At 35.1% G+C, this 18,845-nt stretch overlaps 1 protein-coding gene and 1 non-coding gene across 2 annotated transcripts; one reads left to right on the forward strand and one right to left on the reverse strand.

The window, feature by feature from the left end:
- Nucleotides 1-2,946: 2,946 nt before the first annotated feature.
- Nucleotides 2,947-3,049, forward strand: LOC123887756. Its single transcript, XR_006801756.1, has one exon. It is a non-coding gene; the product is annotated as a U6 spliceosomal RNA (small nuclear RNA).
- A 473-nt stretch (nt 3,050-3,522) lies between these two features.
- Nucleotides 3,523-9,936, reverse strand: LOC123885498 (protein MODIFIED TRANSPORT TO THE VACUOLE 1). Its single transcript, XM_045934781.1, has 5 exons — nt 9,378-9,936; nt 7,807-8,577; nt 7,223-7,378; nt 3,876-4,817; nt 3,523-3,722 (listed from the first exon to the last, which is right to left on the reverse strand). The coding sequence occupies exons 1-5, from the start codon at nt 9,582-9,584 to the stop codon at nt 3,681-3,683; spliced, it is 2,118 nt and encodes a 705-aa protein (XP_045790737.1). The 5' UTR covers nt 9,585-9,936; the 3' UTR covers nt 3,523-3,680.
- Nucleotides 9,937-18,845: the final 8,909 nt, after the last annotated feature.

Genomic DNA, 18,845 nt, shown 5'->3' on the forward strand with positions numbered 1-18,845 from the left:
TGATGAATTTATGATTATCTTAACATAAAAAATTTAAATTAAAGCCATGTAATAATTGGAACAACTTTCAAAAGACATATGGGAAAATTTAAAAACAGATTAAAGTAAAGACATGAACTATCATCTATCATCCACTTGATGGTTTGTTAATTATTGATTATGATTTTAATAAGGGAATCTTTCCATGTTACAAGGTGAAAGAAACTTGAAAATAAGACAGTTCTACCTTCCATTATTAGATTAGATTAATAATAACAATAACAATAACAATAAAATGCAAGGTCCACAAAAATAATGAGGTATTTTAAAACTAGTGTCTAGACTAGAGCATCACATGTACACTCAATTGACATGTTCATTGATTGAATCATAGAAATTTTGTGTTAACTTTGTTACTAATTGATGTTTTTCTTAAACTACAAAGTTAATTGTTAGTATTTGTTAGAATATTTTTTTAATCGAAGAAATAATAAATTATTGAAAATTCACACATATAAAATGGAAGGATCGGAGTTTGCACTCTAATTATGACATTTGACCTAGTAATCCATCAATCAATTGAACTATGATTTGTGAACATAGTTTGAAAAATACAAATAATGATCTTTGTCAAGATCTAGACCACATTTTTTCCTCAAACATTAATAAAAATGGAAATTGGAGAATAAAATACAGTATAGTAAGAGGAATCTGGAAACAGAAGGTAATGGGAGAAAAGTGGTGAACTTGATCAATCATGGACTGAGCACACCATTACCAACCGCCACTTCTCATATAAAAAATATTTCTTTTATGTTTATTTGTTTCCCTTTAAAAATAATAGTCACATGTATTGTACACATGGTGTAGACTAAGAAATGTTATTACTGCCCCATTTTTGTTATTTGCTTAGATCACATCTGATCATATATCTGTCCATGTACTAATACAGATGGAAGCCATGTGAAATGGCAGCTTCCTAAGTCTACACCATGTATTGCCCCATTTTTAGTGAAGTCTTAAATTCATCCTTCCTTATTATTGGAGAGAGGACTTCAATTAATATTCAATAGTCTTTTGTATTGTATTTTTTTTTGTATTAACTTTTTTAGAGGAAGTGGTCTCTGATCATCTCGAGTTCAGCTACTAATTGTTAGTTGGTTTAGTAGTGACGATCTTCAATGAGCTGGAAAAGAAAAATCTAAAGTTCGCTATAAGTACAATCGTTAATAATTGTTTCCCGCAAAAATAAAATTTGGGATGTTCTATACAATTCGTCTTAAATAGAGGTTGTGTTGTTTTCTCTACATTTTTAGTAAAAATAAATGAATTTAAGTAATATTACGTTTATTGTAAAAAAAAAAATACATTGTTTGTAATTATTTGATTATTAATAAAAAAAATATCTTTTTGGATTTAAATATGTAATTCATTGTGATTTGTTGATAATGTAAAATTTTATACATACTACTTATTAAAAAAATTAAACTTGAAAATAATAATCTTACACTAAGGTGGGAGAGTTAGTAATAGTATAGTGTAGAGTTAGTAATTAGTAATAGTATAGTGTAGAGAAGTACAACTCATAAGAAAAATAAAAACGGAAGAAACTTTGATATATTTGAGTGCGGGTTGAATATGAAATTTTCCACTTTTTAACACTTTTTAATGCATGCATATGGCGTGGTGAAAACAATGGAGATTATTCTGTGTGGAGTGCTTATAGAATGTATTTGCAGAAACTCCTTGGTATCTTTTATTTGAGAGTTATTGGTGATTGGAATTTATTGTATCTATTAAAGCCCCGCCAAATATTAAAAATTTAGTGTGGCAAATTTGTCGAAATTGTGTTATGACTCGGGTCTGGTTACGGGCTAAAGTGGAATGTCAAACTGATTATGCACTTTGTCAAGTGGAAGAAGAGGATAGTAAGCATATATTTTTTCAGATGTCCTAGTAGCCGAAATTTGTGGAGGATGTCTTTCTTTTTTCAGGTTGTTGATAGTAGTGAGGATGAGGTCCAGTCTATAATCTTTCGCGTCCTACAACAATTGTCGACAAATGATGCAGCCCTTTTTGCATGCACTTATTGGAGTATTTGGAAGTAACGCAACAATAAAATCTGGAATAATATTACCGATGCCCAAAACTTTGTTTTTTCTCGTGCTACTTCTATGTTACAGGACTGGAGAGCAGTACGCGCTGCTGCAACTCCTTCAGGTACATCATCTCAGGTTGCAGTGCAGCGAAGTTGGCATAAACCGATGGCTGGACGGGTTAAATGTAATGTAGATGCTTTTTTTTTTTCAGTAAAGTCTGATAGAGTCGGTGTCAGAATATGTATTAGAGATGAACATACATGGAGCTTTTATTGCAGCAAGAACTGAATGATTTTCTCCAAAAGCAAAGTTTATATCGGTGAGGCACTTGGTCTGCTGTCTACGCTAAAATGGGTGCACGAGCTCAACATAGGAGCGGTACACTTTGAGTTGGATTCGAAAAGAGTGGTTGATAAATTTCATTCGTCAAATAGAGATCTTACTGAATTTGGCGCTATCATGGATCATTGTAAATCTCTCTTTTCTAGTTTTTATAGAAACTCTAGTGTAGAGTTTGTGCAGAGACAAGTAAATAAGGCTGCGCATACTCTAGCTCAGGTGGCTACATTGTATGCTAGTTTCCAAGTTATGGTCGATGCATCAAATTGTATTGAACACATTTTAATTAATGAAATGCTATAAGCACCTTTTCGTAAAAAATAACACTTAATGTGTGAGAGTTTTGTCGCTGGGTTTTTTATAGGAAAAAACTCCTTCAATGCTACACTTTTTTCTCATAAACTCCCTTCACTACCCATAGCATAGATTGGATAGATTCTATTTGATGAAAACTGTAAATTGATTCAGAAGCAGCAATTATTTTGATAGCCACAGAGGCACACAGAACACAATCCTTATTATGAAATTTGACCCTTCGGGGACATCCGATAAAATTGGAACGATACAGAGAAGATTAGCATGGCCCCTGCGCAAGGATGACACGCACAAATCGAGAAATGGTCCAAATTTTTTTTACATTTTTTTTTTCGAGATTTCATTCTGTTTCTCTCTTCTTCAATTGCGTTTTCGTTTTTTGAAGAATCTTATGCAGCATCGCCATTGTTCGTAATTTAGGCATAGTTGATATATGCTCATTGCAAACAACCATGATATGGCAGTTGAAACGGCCTTACGCTTTGCCTTACACTCATAATAGAGGTATCCATGGAGTAGGTTCAACAAAGATATTACTAAGTTAGAAGACTAACTTTTGATGTAGAATTATGATTGGATGTTATATTCATTATAAATGACTAATTTTTTGTCATCAATATATTTGGTAATTGATATATTTTATAAAGTATATTATAATTATTTTTTTACTAATTGTTGATTTGAGTCGTTGATAAAATGGTTGTGAAATTAATATTTTTGTGATTAATTGAGTGTGACTATTTGATTATTTGATTCTATTTAATTACATGATTAGATACTCATGTATATATTCTAGTGAAATAAAAATGCATGTAATTGTATAATATTTGGCATTATCACGATGATTACTTGTATACGAGTAATTCACTCCTTACAAAACCAGTTATTACAGGATACCATGGACCACAAGTTGAAATTCATCGAGCGAAGGAAAATGGCGTGAAGATTTCAAATCACTCTCCTTGAATCACGAGCAGAGCTAAGATGGTCCTACAAGCATGAAACAAAGTGAATCATGTAAAATGACAGATTTAAATCCAAATTCTTCTTAATAATTTGACTTTAAGTTGATTTATTATTTAGTCATTCAAGTTGGAAAAAAAAAAATGAAACCAATGGAAGGTATACATAAAAAAGACTTACCGAGATAAAATCAAATGCTTTTGTGTTATCTTCTTTCTTTGAATTATTGATCATTGAGCTGGGAGTTTGAGATGCAAAATTTGGTTGAAATATGTCTGGCAAAGGTGAATTTCCATTAGGTCCAACCATTTGAGCAACACCATCATCTCGCATGTTGACATTACTAAGGTGTTGGAAATTAGCCATTGTAGCGAGTAATTGTTGCTGAGCTAAGAGAGTTCCCATGGCACCATAATTAAGAGGCTGAGAAGGATATGGCTGGTTCAACATAATACCAGGTTGCATATTATAAGGCAGATGACCAGTGGGAAACAACGGGTTTCCATTGAACCCAACTGGCTGAGCCTGAGATCCCAACATGCCGCCCAGAGTATTCTCTGGGGTGTGGTTGTTTAAACCTGAAAATAAAGATTCAGATTGCACTGCAGAATATGTTCCCTTCTGCTTCGCCGTGCTTGAGGTATTTTCATCTATTGATAAACCACCCATTAAATCACCAAAAGACGCGTTATGATTTCCTTGCTCCGAACCAGAAGCAAAAACGTCAAAAAGTTGAGGATCACTTTGAATCCCCTGCTTGTGACTCCATTGATCAACTGGCTTATCAACGCCAACTGTCATTCCTGAAAATAGATCATCTGCTTGTTCTTTGCTCTCGCCCGAGTGAAATGATACATCCGCAAATGGGTCGTCGTCATTTTTCACTTCATGACTAGCTCCAATAGAGCCGCTTATATCGCCAAATAAATCATCAACCAGAGGTGCGGATGATGTCAAATTTCCTATACTTTGTTCATTTGTAGTATTGGCTGTGTTATCATTTGAATCGCCAGTGTCTATCAAGTCAGGCAATTCAGCAACAACAGGACGCTCTGTCTTTACAGCTTTCTCTGAACTAATAGCAGAACTGTTTGGCTGGCCTCCACCTAGAAGACCAAGAACCTGTCCATCAAGGGGGCAAGTTTTAAATTAAATTACAAATATTGCTGTTAAAACTTATTGGTTGGCATTTATTTACAAAGCAAACTAAACTATTATTGTTGAAATATTTAAAAAATTACAAACCGCACTTAGATATTCAAGTGTAGGGTAATTCATTTTTTGTATAATTGACTTAGGCATGGCAATAAAGCCCATACCCGCGGGCAATTATTGACTACAGAATAAATTCCTAACCAGTGTCCATATTTCAATAGATGATCACAACATATTAATCGTGAAGGATGTTTCGTACTGTAATCCCATTAGAATAATTAGCAACAGCTTCCAGCCTTCACTTCTCATTCTTAACAACTTTGTATGACCAGTCCAGACCAGACCAAAATACAAAAACACCGCATCACAGTTCAACATTGATAAACAAATTCAACATGCAAAAAGATAAAGTCCAAAATCAATGGACAAATTGACAAATCATAGGCCCAAAATTACTAGGGATTGGTGGGATTGGGTTCCCTACATAGGAGGGTGATTTAGCTTGGTAAAGCTAGAATTCAGCTCATTAGAGTTGGGCTCTATGATTTTAATAGCTCGCTATAGCGGGAAAGCGTCGTGGCAGACCCCCTCTCTGCTACGCCAGAGGTCCGCTTTCCGCTATTTAGAGAAGCGTAAATTGCGGCAGTGATCGATAGCGTTTGGTGAAAAATCTAATTTTGGAAATATATCTTTAAGTTAGGGGTATTTGGCATCCTTTGGGTGCGCCCTAATTTCTCACTATCACGTGATACCATCCTTTCTCTCAAGTCTCAATGCTTCTCAACGTTTCTCAAATTGCTCTGCCTCCTTCAACGTTCTCAAATCACTCTGCCCCTTCAACTTTCCCAAATCGATTTGCTCTGTTCCTTTCTCAAAAACCAATCTGCTCTGTTCCTTCTTCTCTTCTCCTTACCAGGTTTGTTTTCTTCTTGTTTCTATTCTTCATAGTGTTCTGTTCCTTCCTCTTTGTTTTTATTCTTCATACTGTTTCTATTCTAAGTATTTTCATTTTCATAGTGTTCTGTTCCTATTCATATCTGTTTCTGCTCTTCATCTTCGTTTCTATTCATAGTGCTATGTTTCTGTTCTATGCTCTATTTCTTAGTGTGGCGTAGCTTAGAAGTAAAGATGAGGCAAATGCAGATGTGGAAGTATCATTTTAGATTAATGGCTTGTCATTTTGTTTACTTTTAGCACTTGCTTATGTCTTATTTTGATGGGATGTCATTTTGAATACTTTTAGAACTTGGATAGAATGTTATTTAGTCTTCATTTAGAACATATTTCGATGAGAATTGGCAAAGTTTAGTATAATTATTAAGTACGAATGCCCCTTTAATTTTGTGTATTTTTCTATTTTCTAGTATTTATGAATGTTGTTGGAATTTATGTTTAATTTATACATGGTTTTTTAGTCTTCACAATAGCAGTCATCCCGCTACCTGCCATACCGCTAAAGCATTTTTGGGGGTCGGCGCTACGCGCCACTATCTGAGATTAACAACATAGGTTGAGCTCATTCACCTCGTTGGCTTATAGGCTCATTGCAAGCTCACAAGGATGGGTTTTTGGATTGTGACTTTTTTGTGTGGGGAAATATGGGGTTGAGGCTCAATACGAAGCCTTTCACCTCCTCTATAGGTCGGTTCACGTTGGGTTGTTAGAACTAAGATGCATCAGTGGTGTCAATGGCTACAATTGAGGTTAACGATTTCTGCGCTAAAAAGGCTTTTCATTCAATTCAGCTATTGCATTTAGGATTATTGTTTTAACATACCAAGTTTCAGGCATGTCTACGGTAAAATAACCATTATATTGTAGATTTGTTCAGTTTTCCTCAATCTCGTGATTCTATGTGAGTCTCCATGCATATATGCAGGTTTACCCGAGTTTATACATGAACAATTTTGTAAATGAGTTAATTCAATGTTGATACTTAAAGCCGTGAACTAGTTAAATTCTGAGTTAGCTCAGAAAGTTTGACAGCCATGCCTATAGTCTGCCAACAATTAATTTTTTATAGTAATATTACAAAATTGATTATCATTATCAACTTTATCACAGAAAAGAAATATAAAAGATGAATAGTTCAGTTGGCCTTTGCCAGAGATGGGAGACGCACGTGCATACCTAGAGAATATCTATATACAGGTTTCATACAAACTAGTGATGTATATCGCAAACCAGTGGGTTCTAATTTCTAAATGATCAAATTTTCCATTTCCTAGTTATAACTAAATTTTTCATTATGGAAATGAGAGGTAACTTATTCACACAAATGATGGATTGGCATGTGCGTATATTGTGAAAATGAATGAGGAGAAAAAAAAAATTAAGTGGTAACTATTCATTCAGATTGATTATCAGGGTACCTTTATAGCCTTTTCCCTCAAAGAGGCTTGGGGAGATTCGGAACATTTCTGCACGGCGTCATTATGTTCAGTGAAGTAAGATGCCACATACGAAAAATGTTCATCACCCTTCTTTCTGAGGACGGACTCAAGAACACAAACAGCTTTCATGCGCACCTGAAAATATTACTCTGATAAGATTTTTTTTTAATAAGAAGCTTTAAAAATAGTATACAGTAAGAACTTTAGAAATTCTTGGTTATTATAACTTATAAGCATCACATTTCATGGAAAATGTCAAAATTTAACAAAAATGATAAATTATACATGGTATTCACTTGTATGTGCACAGATGCATTTAAGATTGCAAGCGCCGATAATAATATAAGGCGGGAAAAGATGTAGACACTTAAATTGAAATACGCACAACAAAATACATCGGAAGTTAACTGTTTTTATACCAGAAAAGGGACATGTAAAGTTCCACTATATTATGTTGCAGAATACTTGGAAAATAAACAATGCATGTTCGTATAATTCATATGTTTTTTAACTTTCATGAGTTGATTTATATCTTTTTAGAAATATAAACCTAGTAGACGTGCCTGCCAAATAGGAGATTGTAGCTTTAATTCAAGAGCATGACTTAAAGCTAGGGCATCCAACTTTGCAGCCTCTGTTAGAAAAGCTTGAATGGCATCTCGAGAGGGTTGTAGACGAACACCTCCTGAAGTTACAATTGTCTCCAGCAGCCTATCCTCTCTAGTCTTAGTCTCTGAAGAATTTCCACTGGATTCGCCATTTGAAATGTCCATCTTAGTTACTCTAGAATCCTGATTCCAAGAACCACTAGATTGATTCTTTGGAAGTCCAAAACTACTCTGAGTTTCACTACGATACGCAACTGGTACATATCTGTCACCATGTTCTGATTCGTTGGTCAGCGACCTTTGAAGATTTGGACTCTTGTAGCTTCCACTTCCAGTTTCATTCTTCATTAGTGAATGTCCTTGTGTTAAGCTATGAATTCCTTGCTTAATTGATGCACTTCCAATACCAACTACCTCACTAATAAAAGACTTCTTATCTTCAGATGGCGGTTCATAGTTTGTATTCCCAAACCCTTGTATCCGCCTGTTAAGATCTTGAGAAGGTGCGGCAACCTTAATATTACTATTACTATTATCTTCTGAGAAGATGGCAGAGACAGCCTCCTGAGCAGTGTCCCGTACCGCCTTATTTAGTGCATCGCCTTTCAAAGGATCCAACTGTCCCTTGTAGTGCAATAATTGACGAATTGCCACTGAATGTCTCTGCATTTCCCTTCTGAACTCAGCACCAGACTTTCCAACTGCATATTTTATCAATCTTAAAGCCTGCCAACAATATTTTTACAAAAGAGTAAAACAAGTTTAGACAAATGATATACTAGTATGAATTTGTAATACAACTTCTGACACCAAAAACGATTAAGATCTTTTATTCATATCAACACCTCCAAACTTTACTGCTTGGTAACAGATATAAGTATGGACATGGTTGCTAGTTAGAATTAGCTTTGAGGCATAGACACCTCTAGGATTAGGCGTGCCCCAATGTCTGACATGTGTTAGTGTAACCAACACCACATGACATAAGACACTCATACTACACATGTCAGACATGTGTATGACTCTCGTACAAACTCATATGACACATGTCGAACAACTCAAACAAGTGTGCCAAAAAAGATATTCTTTCTTTTGACACTACTTGGACACTTCTAAGACACATCTACAAGGTTAAAGGTGTTCCAAAGCAACATCATTGAAGGTTATGAACATTAAATTTGATTAGTCAATTTTCAATTATAGTTTTTCAGTAGTAGACCGATGAATAGATGGGAAAGACTATCATATATTGTTTTACAACTTCAAAGGGTTGCTCTTAACAAAGAGAATCATCACCTCACACCACAAGAACCTTATGCACCCCCTTAATAATATAACAGTAGAAAAAGTGAAAACATAAAAAATGATACAAAAGCATGCAATTTCACAATCATAAACAATAAAAGTATAATACATTCCCCATAAAGTTAATTCCAAAACATTCAAAACAACTATGCATGCAATCACCAACAACTCCCAAATGAGATCTACCAAAAAAAAAAGAAAAAAAAAAGGAATTTGTATACCTTCTGTTTTACAATGGGACTCTTATGATCCAAACGTTTCAAAACAAAATCTGAAACTTCCTTAACAATAGAAACATGTGAAGAACGCAAAAGCTCACAAATTTCTTCCAATTTGTAAACAGGTGTAACTTTATCTTCATCTGATGTAGCTGAATCGATTAACCTTGACCTCCAGTACGATTCCACCGCTCTTCTACTCGTTTCCATACTTTCTCACAAAATCGATCCAACAAATTGAAACCCTAATTAGCAGAATTAGTATCCAATTATGAATGCTTCAATTGAATTTAGCAATTCAAGATTGTGATATAATTGAAACCCAATCGAGAAGGGATTTGATCGATTGGGATTTGATGAGAAGAAGTGAAACCTAGATGAAAAATCGAAATTGGGAATTGGGAATTTGGGGAAGAAAGAATTGGAAGAGAGAGAAAGTAAGAAGAAGAAGAAGAAGGATTTGGTGGCAGAAAAATTATGATGAAGGAGAAGCAGCCATGCCACGTCAGTTGTTAGAGTTGAAACACGAATACAGTTTCACTTGGATTCGTGTCTTGTACTTACAACCAATCAAAATTCATTTACTTGTCATAAATCCTAATTACCATCATACAATAATTCTTTAGAAAAAAATTATTTATTCAGTATCAGAAAAAAAAGAAAAAAATTATTTATTTTTAAAAAATTCTATTTTATCATTTTAACAGTGTTTATTATAGATTTTTTAAAAAATTATTTTATAAAAAAATAAAAACTAATAACTTTTTTAGAATTTATTTTTTAAAAAACTAAGGAACCAAGTGTAGTAGCTTCATTGTTTCAAAAAAGTGTAGCAGCTTTACATTTTAAAAAATAATGATAATAAACAAACGGAAAATAACTTTTAATTTTTTAAAATCTCTAAAAAAATTATGATTTTTTTAAAACAAAATCATTTTTTTAAAACATAAACAAATGCACTTTTAAAAAAAAGTTTGTCAAAAAACAAATGCCGCCTTATTCAATTTTTTTAAGAGGATTGGGTCGTCCTAAAGCAATTCCTAGTTTAAAAGACCTTGTCCGTGTCTATAAGCCGGAAATTGTTCTTCTTATCGAGACTTTGGTTCACTCTAATAAAATAAAGGATCTTTGTTATGTTCTTGGGTATGATGGTTCTTTTGTTGTTGATAGAGATGGTCGAAGTGGTGGTCTTGCTGTCTTTTGGAAATCTACTTTCAACTGCAACATTATTAATTTTTCATCTAATTTTATTAATCTCCAAGTCCATGATACCATGAGAGGGGATTGGCGCCTCACGTCCTTTTGGGGTTATTCTGACAGTGCTAGACGTAGACAGTCATGGAACCTCCTTCGTGACCTTGCTTCCATGTCTACCGACCCTTGGTGTATTATCGGGGACTTTAATGACCTTCTCTCTAGTGATGATAAAAAAGGAGGGCCCGAGCGTCCTGCTTGGCTTTATAATGGTTTCCGTAATGCTGTTAGTGATTGTTCCTTACTTGATATGCCCCTGGAAGGTTACCAATACACTTGGTTTAAAAGCCTAGGGACAAATCGTGCCTTGGAAGAGCGTCTCGATCGCGCTATGCATACTCACGCATGGTCCTTAATGTTTCCTAAAGCTAGACTCATTAACTTGGTTGCTGCTACTTCTGATCACTCGCCTATTCTCCTAAAGCTTGAGCATGAGCCTTACATTCAGCCGAAGCGCTCTTTTCGATTTGAAAATTCTTGGCTCCTTGATAACAGCTTGGTAGCTATGATTACTTCAAATTGGCCTTATTGTATTAGTGATATGGAAGCTTGGAGCAAAGACAATTCTCCCAATTTTTGTGAGACGGCCAACAAGCTTCGGCGTGAGCTTGAAGTTATCCGTTCCACTCATGACCATCTTTCTGATGCTTCTATTTCTAATGTTCAAAATAAGCTTTCAAATGTTTTATTGCAGGAGGATAGGTATTGGAAGCAAAGAGCTAAAGTTTATTGGCTTACCGATGGAGACAAAAATAGTAAATTCTTTCATGCTTCTGCAAGTGCAAGAAAGAAGAGAAATGCTATCAAAAGGTTGAGAAATATTAATGATGTTTTGGTGGAAGATCAAACAGGCCTATGTAACATTGCTCAAAATTATTTCCAAAATTTGTTTGTTCCCAACCAAGGTGACCATGCTCCTATTATTGCTACTATCTCTCAAAGAGTTACTGATATGGATAATCAAATGCTTACTGCTCCGTTTACCGAAGAAGAATTTCGTCAAGCAGCTTTTTCTATGCATCCAGATAAATCTCCGGGACCTGACGGTCTTAACCCGGGATTCTACCGCAAATTTTGGCCTCTTTTTGGAAGAGAAATTTTTGAAGCTTGCTGCTCTTGGCTCGAATATGGGCAATTTCCACCTAATATCAATGATACAAATATTGCACTAGTGGCGAAAGTTGACCGTCCCGAAAGCATGAAGGATCTTCGTCCTATATCTCTTTGCAATGTCATCTACAAAATTCTCTCAAAGGTTTTAGCTAACCGTCTCAAACGTATCCTTCCTACTTGTATCTCAGATTCACAAGCTGCTTTTGTACCCGGAAGAGATATTCTAGATAATGCTTTAACAGCCTTTGAAGTTCTCCATTATATGAAGTGTAAAAGTCGCGGCAAAATGAGACTTATTGCTTTAAAGTTAGATGTCAGTAAAGCTTTTGATCGTGTCAAATGGAGTTATTTACAAGCGGTGATGCAAAAGATGGGGTTTTCAGATACTTGGGTTAAGTGGATCATGCAGTGTGTTACAACGGTAAATTATCATGTCCTCATGAATAATGATCGGGTTGGTCCTATCACCCCTCTTTGTGGCCTTCGCCAAGGTGATCCTCTCTCGCCTTACTTGTATATTATTTGCTCTGAAGGTCTTACTTCATATATCCATCACTATGAGTCTCGTGGCCTGTTACATGGTGTCCGTATATGTAGAGGCAGTCCATCTATTAGTCATCTCTTATTTGCAGACGACAGCTTCCTTTTCTGTAATGCTTCTATTTCAGAGGTCACTAATCTTAAGCATGTTCTAGATACCTACGAGGGAGCCAGTGGTCAAGCCATAAATTATCAAAAATCTGCCATTTGCTTATAGCCGTAACACCGAGGCCAATTGTCGCTCTCTTATCAATAATCTTTTGGGAGTTGCTGAATCTATGGGGCATGGTAAATATCTTGGTCTCCCTTCCATCATTGGCCGCGACAAAAAATCTATCTTCTCTTTTATTAAGGACCGTATCTGGAAGAAAATTCAAAGTTGGAACTCAAGGTCACTTTCTAGAGCCGGTAAAGAGGTACTTATCAAAGCAGTTGCACAAGCGATTCCCTCGTACTGTATGAGTGTTTTTCTTCTTCCCACTACTCTTGGTGAGGAGATAGAACGCATGATGAACTCTTTTTATTGGGGTACGAAGAAAAATGGAGGTCGTGGTATTAATTGGTTGAGGTGGGATAAAATGACGGTTAGCAAAGATAACGGAGGACTTAATTTCCGGGACCTTGAAGGTTTCAATTTAGCCATGTTGGGTAAGCAAGGATGGAAGCTCGTTACAAACTCTTCTTCTCTTCTCACTAGAGTTCTCAAAGCTAAATATTTTCCCAGAAGCGGTTTTTTGGAGGCCAATATTGGGCACAATCCAAGTTATACATGGAGGAGTATACAGAGCACTATACATCTACTTTCACTTGGCTATCGATGGAAGATTGGTGATGGAAGTAATATTAATGTTTGGACCGATCCTTGGATTCACTCTCGGACTAATATGCGCCCTTCAACTACCCCTCATGGGAACTATGCTAATTTGCGTGTCTCTCATCTCTTTGATTCTGTCCATAATACTTGGAATTGTGCTTTGCTCAACACGGTCTTCAACACGCAAGATGTTGCAGATATCTGTAAAATTCCTCTTCATTCTAGGCCTGCACAAGACTCTATCATTTGGAAGGCATCTCCGAACGGTAACTATTCTGTCAAAACTGCTTACCGTCTCTGCTTAAATCTTGTGTTGCATGATAGTTCCCTACGTGTGAATGGTGAATGGCGCAAAATATGGGATATGCAGCTTCCTCCAAAATTAAAACACTTTTGTTGGAGATTGCTCCGAGGTTGTCTTCCCACTAGATTTAATCTTCACAGGCGCGGTGTCCAATGTCAAACTGTTTGCGCTCTTTGCAATGGCGCACTTGAAGATGAATTGCACCTCTTTACAGATTGCTCCCACGCTATCTCGTGTTGGAAGGAGGTAAATCTTTGGCAAAGTCTAGAGCACCAGTTCCATCAAAGTGGTAGTTTTTCATCTATTATCTTCTCCACTATCTCAAGTATGGAAGAGACTAAACAATCTCTCTTTGCTGCCGTACTTTGGAGTATTTGGCGTGCACGTAATGAATGCATTTGGGAGAATAAACAAGCGAACCTGATGACCTCATGTAGGCTTGCTTCAGACCTGATCCGGGACTTTAATTGGTGTCGCGATATGCTTAATACAGACCATACACCTGCTCATGTGCTTACTTGGAAGAAACCTTCTACAAATTGGTTGAAGTGTAATGTTGATGGAGCTATTTTCATGACAGAAGGGAAATTTGGTATCGGTATATGTTTTCGTGATAGTTTGGGTTCCTTTGTTCAAGCTCATACTATGATCTTTCCCTTTGTAGTTACTACAGCTGAATGTGAAGCTACCGCAATAAAGCATGCTCTCGCGCTCGCTTTGTCTAATGGTTTTGAGAGAGTTATCTTCGAAAGTGACTGTCAACAGGTTGTGAATGCTTTGTGTAATGACTATTTGTATGCAAATGAGCTTGGCACTTTGCTCTCAACTTGTAGTTCCTTTCTCAATTCTAATGCTAATTACAACATAGCTTATGTTAGGAGGCAAGCCAATAGAGTCGCTCACAATCTTGCTAGAGCGTCTTTATTTCAGTCTAGCTCCAGTATTAATCATTATTATCCACCCAGTTGTATCTCTTCTATTATATTAAATGAAATGCAATGAGTTCATTTTGCTTCAAAAAAAAAAAAAAATTTAAGAGGACCTGTAGAGGAGAAAGAGAAATTATACTATAGTGTACTATAGATCAATTTCCCGTATATCTTTTCTAATTGAGGTGTGTTATATAAACACAAAAATATTTGACAAAAATACAATACATTCTTTTTTCCACTCACAGCACGGTTATCGAGGCGTACAACAAATATTAAAAAAAAAAAAAAGTGTAATTTTATTGTATTTTTGTTAAAAATTTGTATTTAAATAACATTTCTCTTTCTAATTTTGAACACCCCTGCTATATATATTTAACTAAGATTGATCTATACACTTTGAGTCATAAGTCTAAGTTTAAGTAAAAAATAGAAAGGACATAAAAATAGACTATATAGTAAAATTTTGTTTTGCTTCATATTTTAGGTAAATTTGGACAAAAAATAGACTATATAGACACTCATGTAACAAAAATTGTATACAAACACAGTGAAGGTGTGCTGTGAAATTGAAAAAAGTATGTTAAATTCTTATTCACCAAAACTAAGAAATTTATTTGATTGCAGTACTCAAATTAGTAACTTATCTACCAATTTTCCGGATTCTAAATTCTTTCCTAGGAAACTTATTCCAATGAATATAATGGTAGGTATTTTATTCCTGTGATAATCTTCATATGAACACTAGTACAAAAAGGGGTTTTAACTACTGGCGAAATTGACTTTTTACGTCGGTTGGTGACCCGTAGTGAAAAGCATCGTCGTTGTAAGTCTGGAGATTCCACGTCGGTTCGTTTATTACCCGAAGAAGCTTTTTGAGAAGGAAAAAGTTTTTGTGTGGTATCCTCAGTATAACATGACACCATTATCCAAGTCTAAACTATCCGACATTTACGGAAAAATTGGTGCTAGAAATATCTCTGAATCACTATATATGCAAAGATGAATCATCCTTAGTGAATGATGGTGGTAAACTGAAATATGTTGATCCAAATAACTTTTTCAACTTAAAGGGGTTGATTAAGATTGTTCTTGGTTTCCTTGCATGTTCTAGCCTGAAAATGGAACCGAAAAAGAGACATGAAGTTGTTCAAAGTCTTATCAACTTGAGTTTCCATGAGACAATGGAACCAATCAATGTAAGCTATAGTTTATCACTATCATCATTCAGGGTATGTTGGGAAAACCAAAGTTGTAAATTCATCATCCAGAAGACGGATGGAGTTCCTGATGATTTCGATGAAATATGCAACCGATTTTTCTGAAGCAATCAATATCTGAGGGCATTTTGCAGGAGAATCATATCATGTTCCTGCACTGGCTGAACTAATCACATTGGCTTTTGTTATGAAATTCAAGAGTGAAGAAGCTGATTTTCTAATGGAATCGAAGAATCTGCAGATTGACCTCGAGGACGAGGAGTTCCTCAGTTCTGCCTTCCCTTTTGACTAAGTCTATTGCCACTGTTTGTGTTTTCTGTTTGAATATGTGATATGTTTAGACTCGTTAATGTTGTAATCCTGAATTTATCTAATCATGTGTCGACAATATTTTGCTTTTATATATCCGATGAGCACTTGTTGGATTTCATAGGATAGCACTTAATTATGGTTGTAGAATTTCAGTGTATTGATACAATTGCTACTACTATTTTAGTTGGAACTATTGCACAACTTCAAGTGATCAATGGCACAACCATTTCTTTATAGAGTTTCATAAAATTGGCCTGCATAAGTTCATTTCTGGAAAATTCATTTCTGTTCAGATTTATAGTGGCACAGAAGTGGATCCTTTTGAATGAAAAATATAATTTAGTTTATGATTTTCAATTGTATATCTTTTCTTTAGCTCACAAATTAAATGCAAATAATTTTTTATGGAAATTGTAAGTGTAATGACATTCTTTGAAACATTTGAATGAAAAATACATCATATATAAGAATGTCATCTAACAAAATTGAAATGCTCTCGGCAACATGTCAACTCAGCATTTCTATCTTGAAGGGGATATAGTCTATGATTATGATTATGATTACTACGTACAATGACCTCTGTGATCCTGACAAAGGTTTGGAGCATTTTAGACCTATCTTGGGTGGTTCGAGGTTATATATATCCATATCCACGTAGAGTTAGAACCAGGTCGAAAACATAGTTCTATTTCAGTTCTTATGCTAAAATTATGTTGTACACTGTAGGCTTTTTTGCTAATTTTTCATTTGAATCTGTGAAATGTTTCCTACATGGCATTACATTTTGATGATTAGGCGCTTGACTCAAAAAGATCGAAGAATGATACAAGGAAATATTTGATGTACTCAACAAAAAGCTGTCAAAAGGACCTAAATTTATCACGATTATCACTTAGGGACCAAAATGCAACAAAATAAATTTAAGGAATTCAAGTGAAACTTAAAAGTAACTTAAGGGACCAACGGTGTAATTTAGTCGAACGTTTAGAATTACTTGTATCGTGGTGCACATTTTTTGTTTAAACTTTAAACTGTATCAGAAAAGGATTAGAAGGTTACTTGGTTTACAAGCTACAGCTATCTTAACTATAGGTTGAATGATTGGCAAAAATACTTGACTATAGATTGAATGATTGGCTAGAAAAAAAATTATTAAGGCCCCCAAAATATTAAGGTCCTAAGCTGTGGGTCTGGTTGCTCTGCCTATGAACCGGCACCAATGATTAGTTAGAAGTTTGTTATATTAGTGATACTTTAGGATCAATTTTTCTATCATTTTTTTTGGACTATCCTTCTCAACATAACCCATGAACTTATGCTTGACATTACACTTTCTTGCTCTTGGAAAATCACGGTGAATAACCATAATTCTGACTTACTCACCCTAAATTTGTGATATCATCAAACATATGCTTGGTGAAATATGAGCTAAAAAATTGAAAATAAACTGAAATATGTAGTATTAATGTTGTAGTGAAATCCATATGCTACAGATAAGGGACTTGAAGGATCTTTGCTGTCATTTTATAATCTCCCACTTTCATGCATGTTTTGTTGTCTGCTATACTAACATCCATTATTGCATACTATATCCTAAGGATATTATTGATTAATTCGGAATTCTAAAAACATATTCATGAATTTCAATGGAAAACAGAAATCCTAATGAAGTACTACGTACATAGTTTTCCTTAAATCTTGGTACGTATTTTTTGTGTAAAAAAATTGATATTTCAAATTCAGTAATGCTATATATCCCGAAACACTCACTAGTACAAATATGACTTACACTTCATATTTACATCTGACGAGCATATGTCAGATGTAAAAAGCTATATGGAGTAACCTTTTCATCTGGCTTCAATATCCACAGATGTGAAAAATAAATAGACAAGACTTTTTACATCTGACTTCAATGTACCAGAGGCATAACTAAATGCGGTGGCAATCTTGTAATTATGGTGAAAATTATCTAAAATATGTATATATCTGGCCATATTTAGCCACAGATGTAAAATGTCAGGTTAAATAAAAAAATAAAAAATAATATCTCTCTCCCAATTATCAAAAGAAATAAACCCAGCAACACCCACCCTCTTCACCTTCACGCACGAAGAAGCAAAACCCCTCTCTCACCTTCAAGTACGAAGAACCAAAACCCAGCGCCGTCCTCACCTTCAATTCGCACCCAAAACGCAGCAACCCAGCGCCGTCCTCACCTTCGCAAGAACCAGCGCCGTCCTCTCTCTCAACTCACCACCACCGCCGTCCTCTCTCTCACAAACCCTAACTCTAAATCGAAGTTTAACTCCAAATCGAAGCTTCTCATTCTTTCTCCGGCCTCTACTCTCACGAATCGAAGCTTGTTTTTCTCTCTCACATCGATTCAGGTACTCTTCTTTCTTTTTTAATCCTTTTTAAATATTTTCCTTTTCGTGATTTCTGTCGTGATTTTCCTTTTTAATACTGGTGTTAAGCTAAATCTAAGTGCTTATAAATTTCTGTCGTGATTTTTGTCGCTTATCCGTAATCTCTCTCTATGATTTTGAGAAATGGTAAATTAGCTTATTGCATTGTGATTACTTACTAATAATTAGTTTATGCTATTAGTTTGTGATTGAATTGATTCTTTTGTGTTGAGGAAATTTTAGCAAAGTGAAACTAAATTGATAGCTATATAAATTGATATCTTAATACCAGTATAATATAGATTTTGATGGTTTGACCTTGCCAAACATAACCTAAGTCTTAATTGAAAACATAGGGAGTGAATTCGCTAGTAGCCCCTTGATCACTAGCTGAAGTATATCAAGCAGTAGTTTTGTGTTTTACTGGTTTTACGTGTATAAATGAATATACTGTAAAATATTTTTCACAATTCTACTTAAATTGCTGATTATACTATAGAAATATTCATAAGCTTGGCTACAATAATCCAAATTATTTATTGCTTCTTTTGCTCTTATGTGACAAAATTTTGCACTA

Source organism: Trifolium pratense, linkage group LG5 (assembly GCF_020283565.1).
Source record: "Trifolium pratense cultivar HEN17-A07 linkage group LG5, ARS_RC_1.1, whole genome shotgun sequence".
NCBI lineage: Eukaryota > Viridiplantae > Streptophyta > Magnoliopsida > Fabales > Fabaceae > Trifolium > Trifolium pratense.

Bases quoted from the DNA above. Each gene is read 5' to 3' on its own strand.
- LOC123885498 (XM_045934781.1), bottom strand. From the start codon at position 9,584: ATGGAAACGAGTAGAAGAGCGGTGGAATCGTACTGGAGGTCAAGGTTA. The intron at 4,818-7,222 runs GTACCCTGATAA...CTTGATGGACAG, and splicing joins TGAGGGAAAAGGCTATAAAG to GTTCTTGGTCTTCTAGGTGG. The intron at 3,723-3,875 runs GTAAGTCTTTTT...TCATGCTTGTAG, and splicing joins AAGCATTTGATTTTATCTCG to GACCATCTTAGCTCTGCTCG.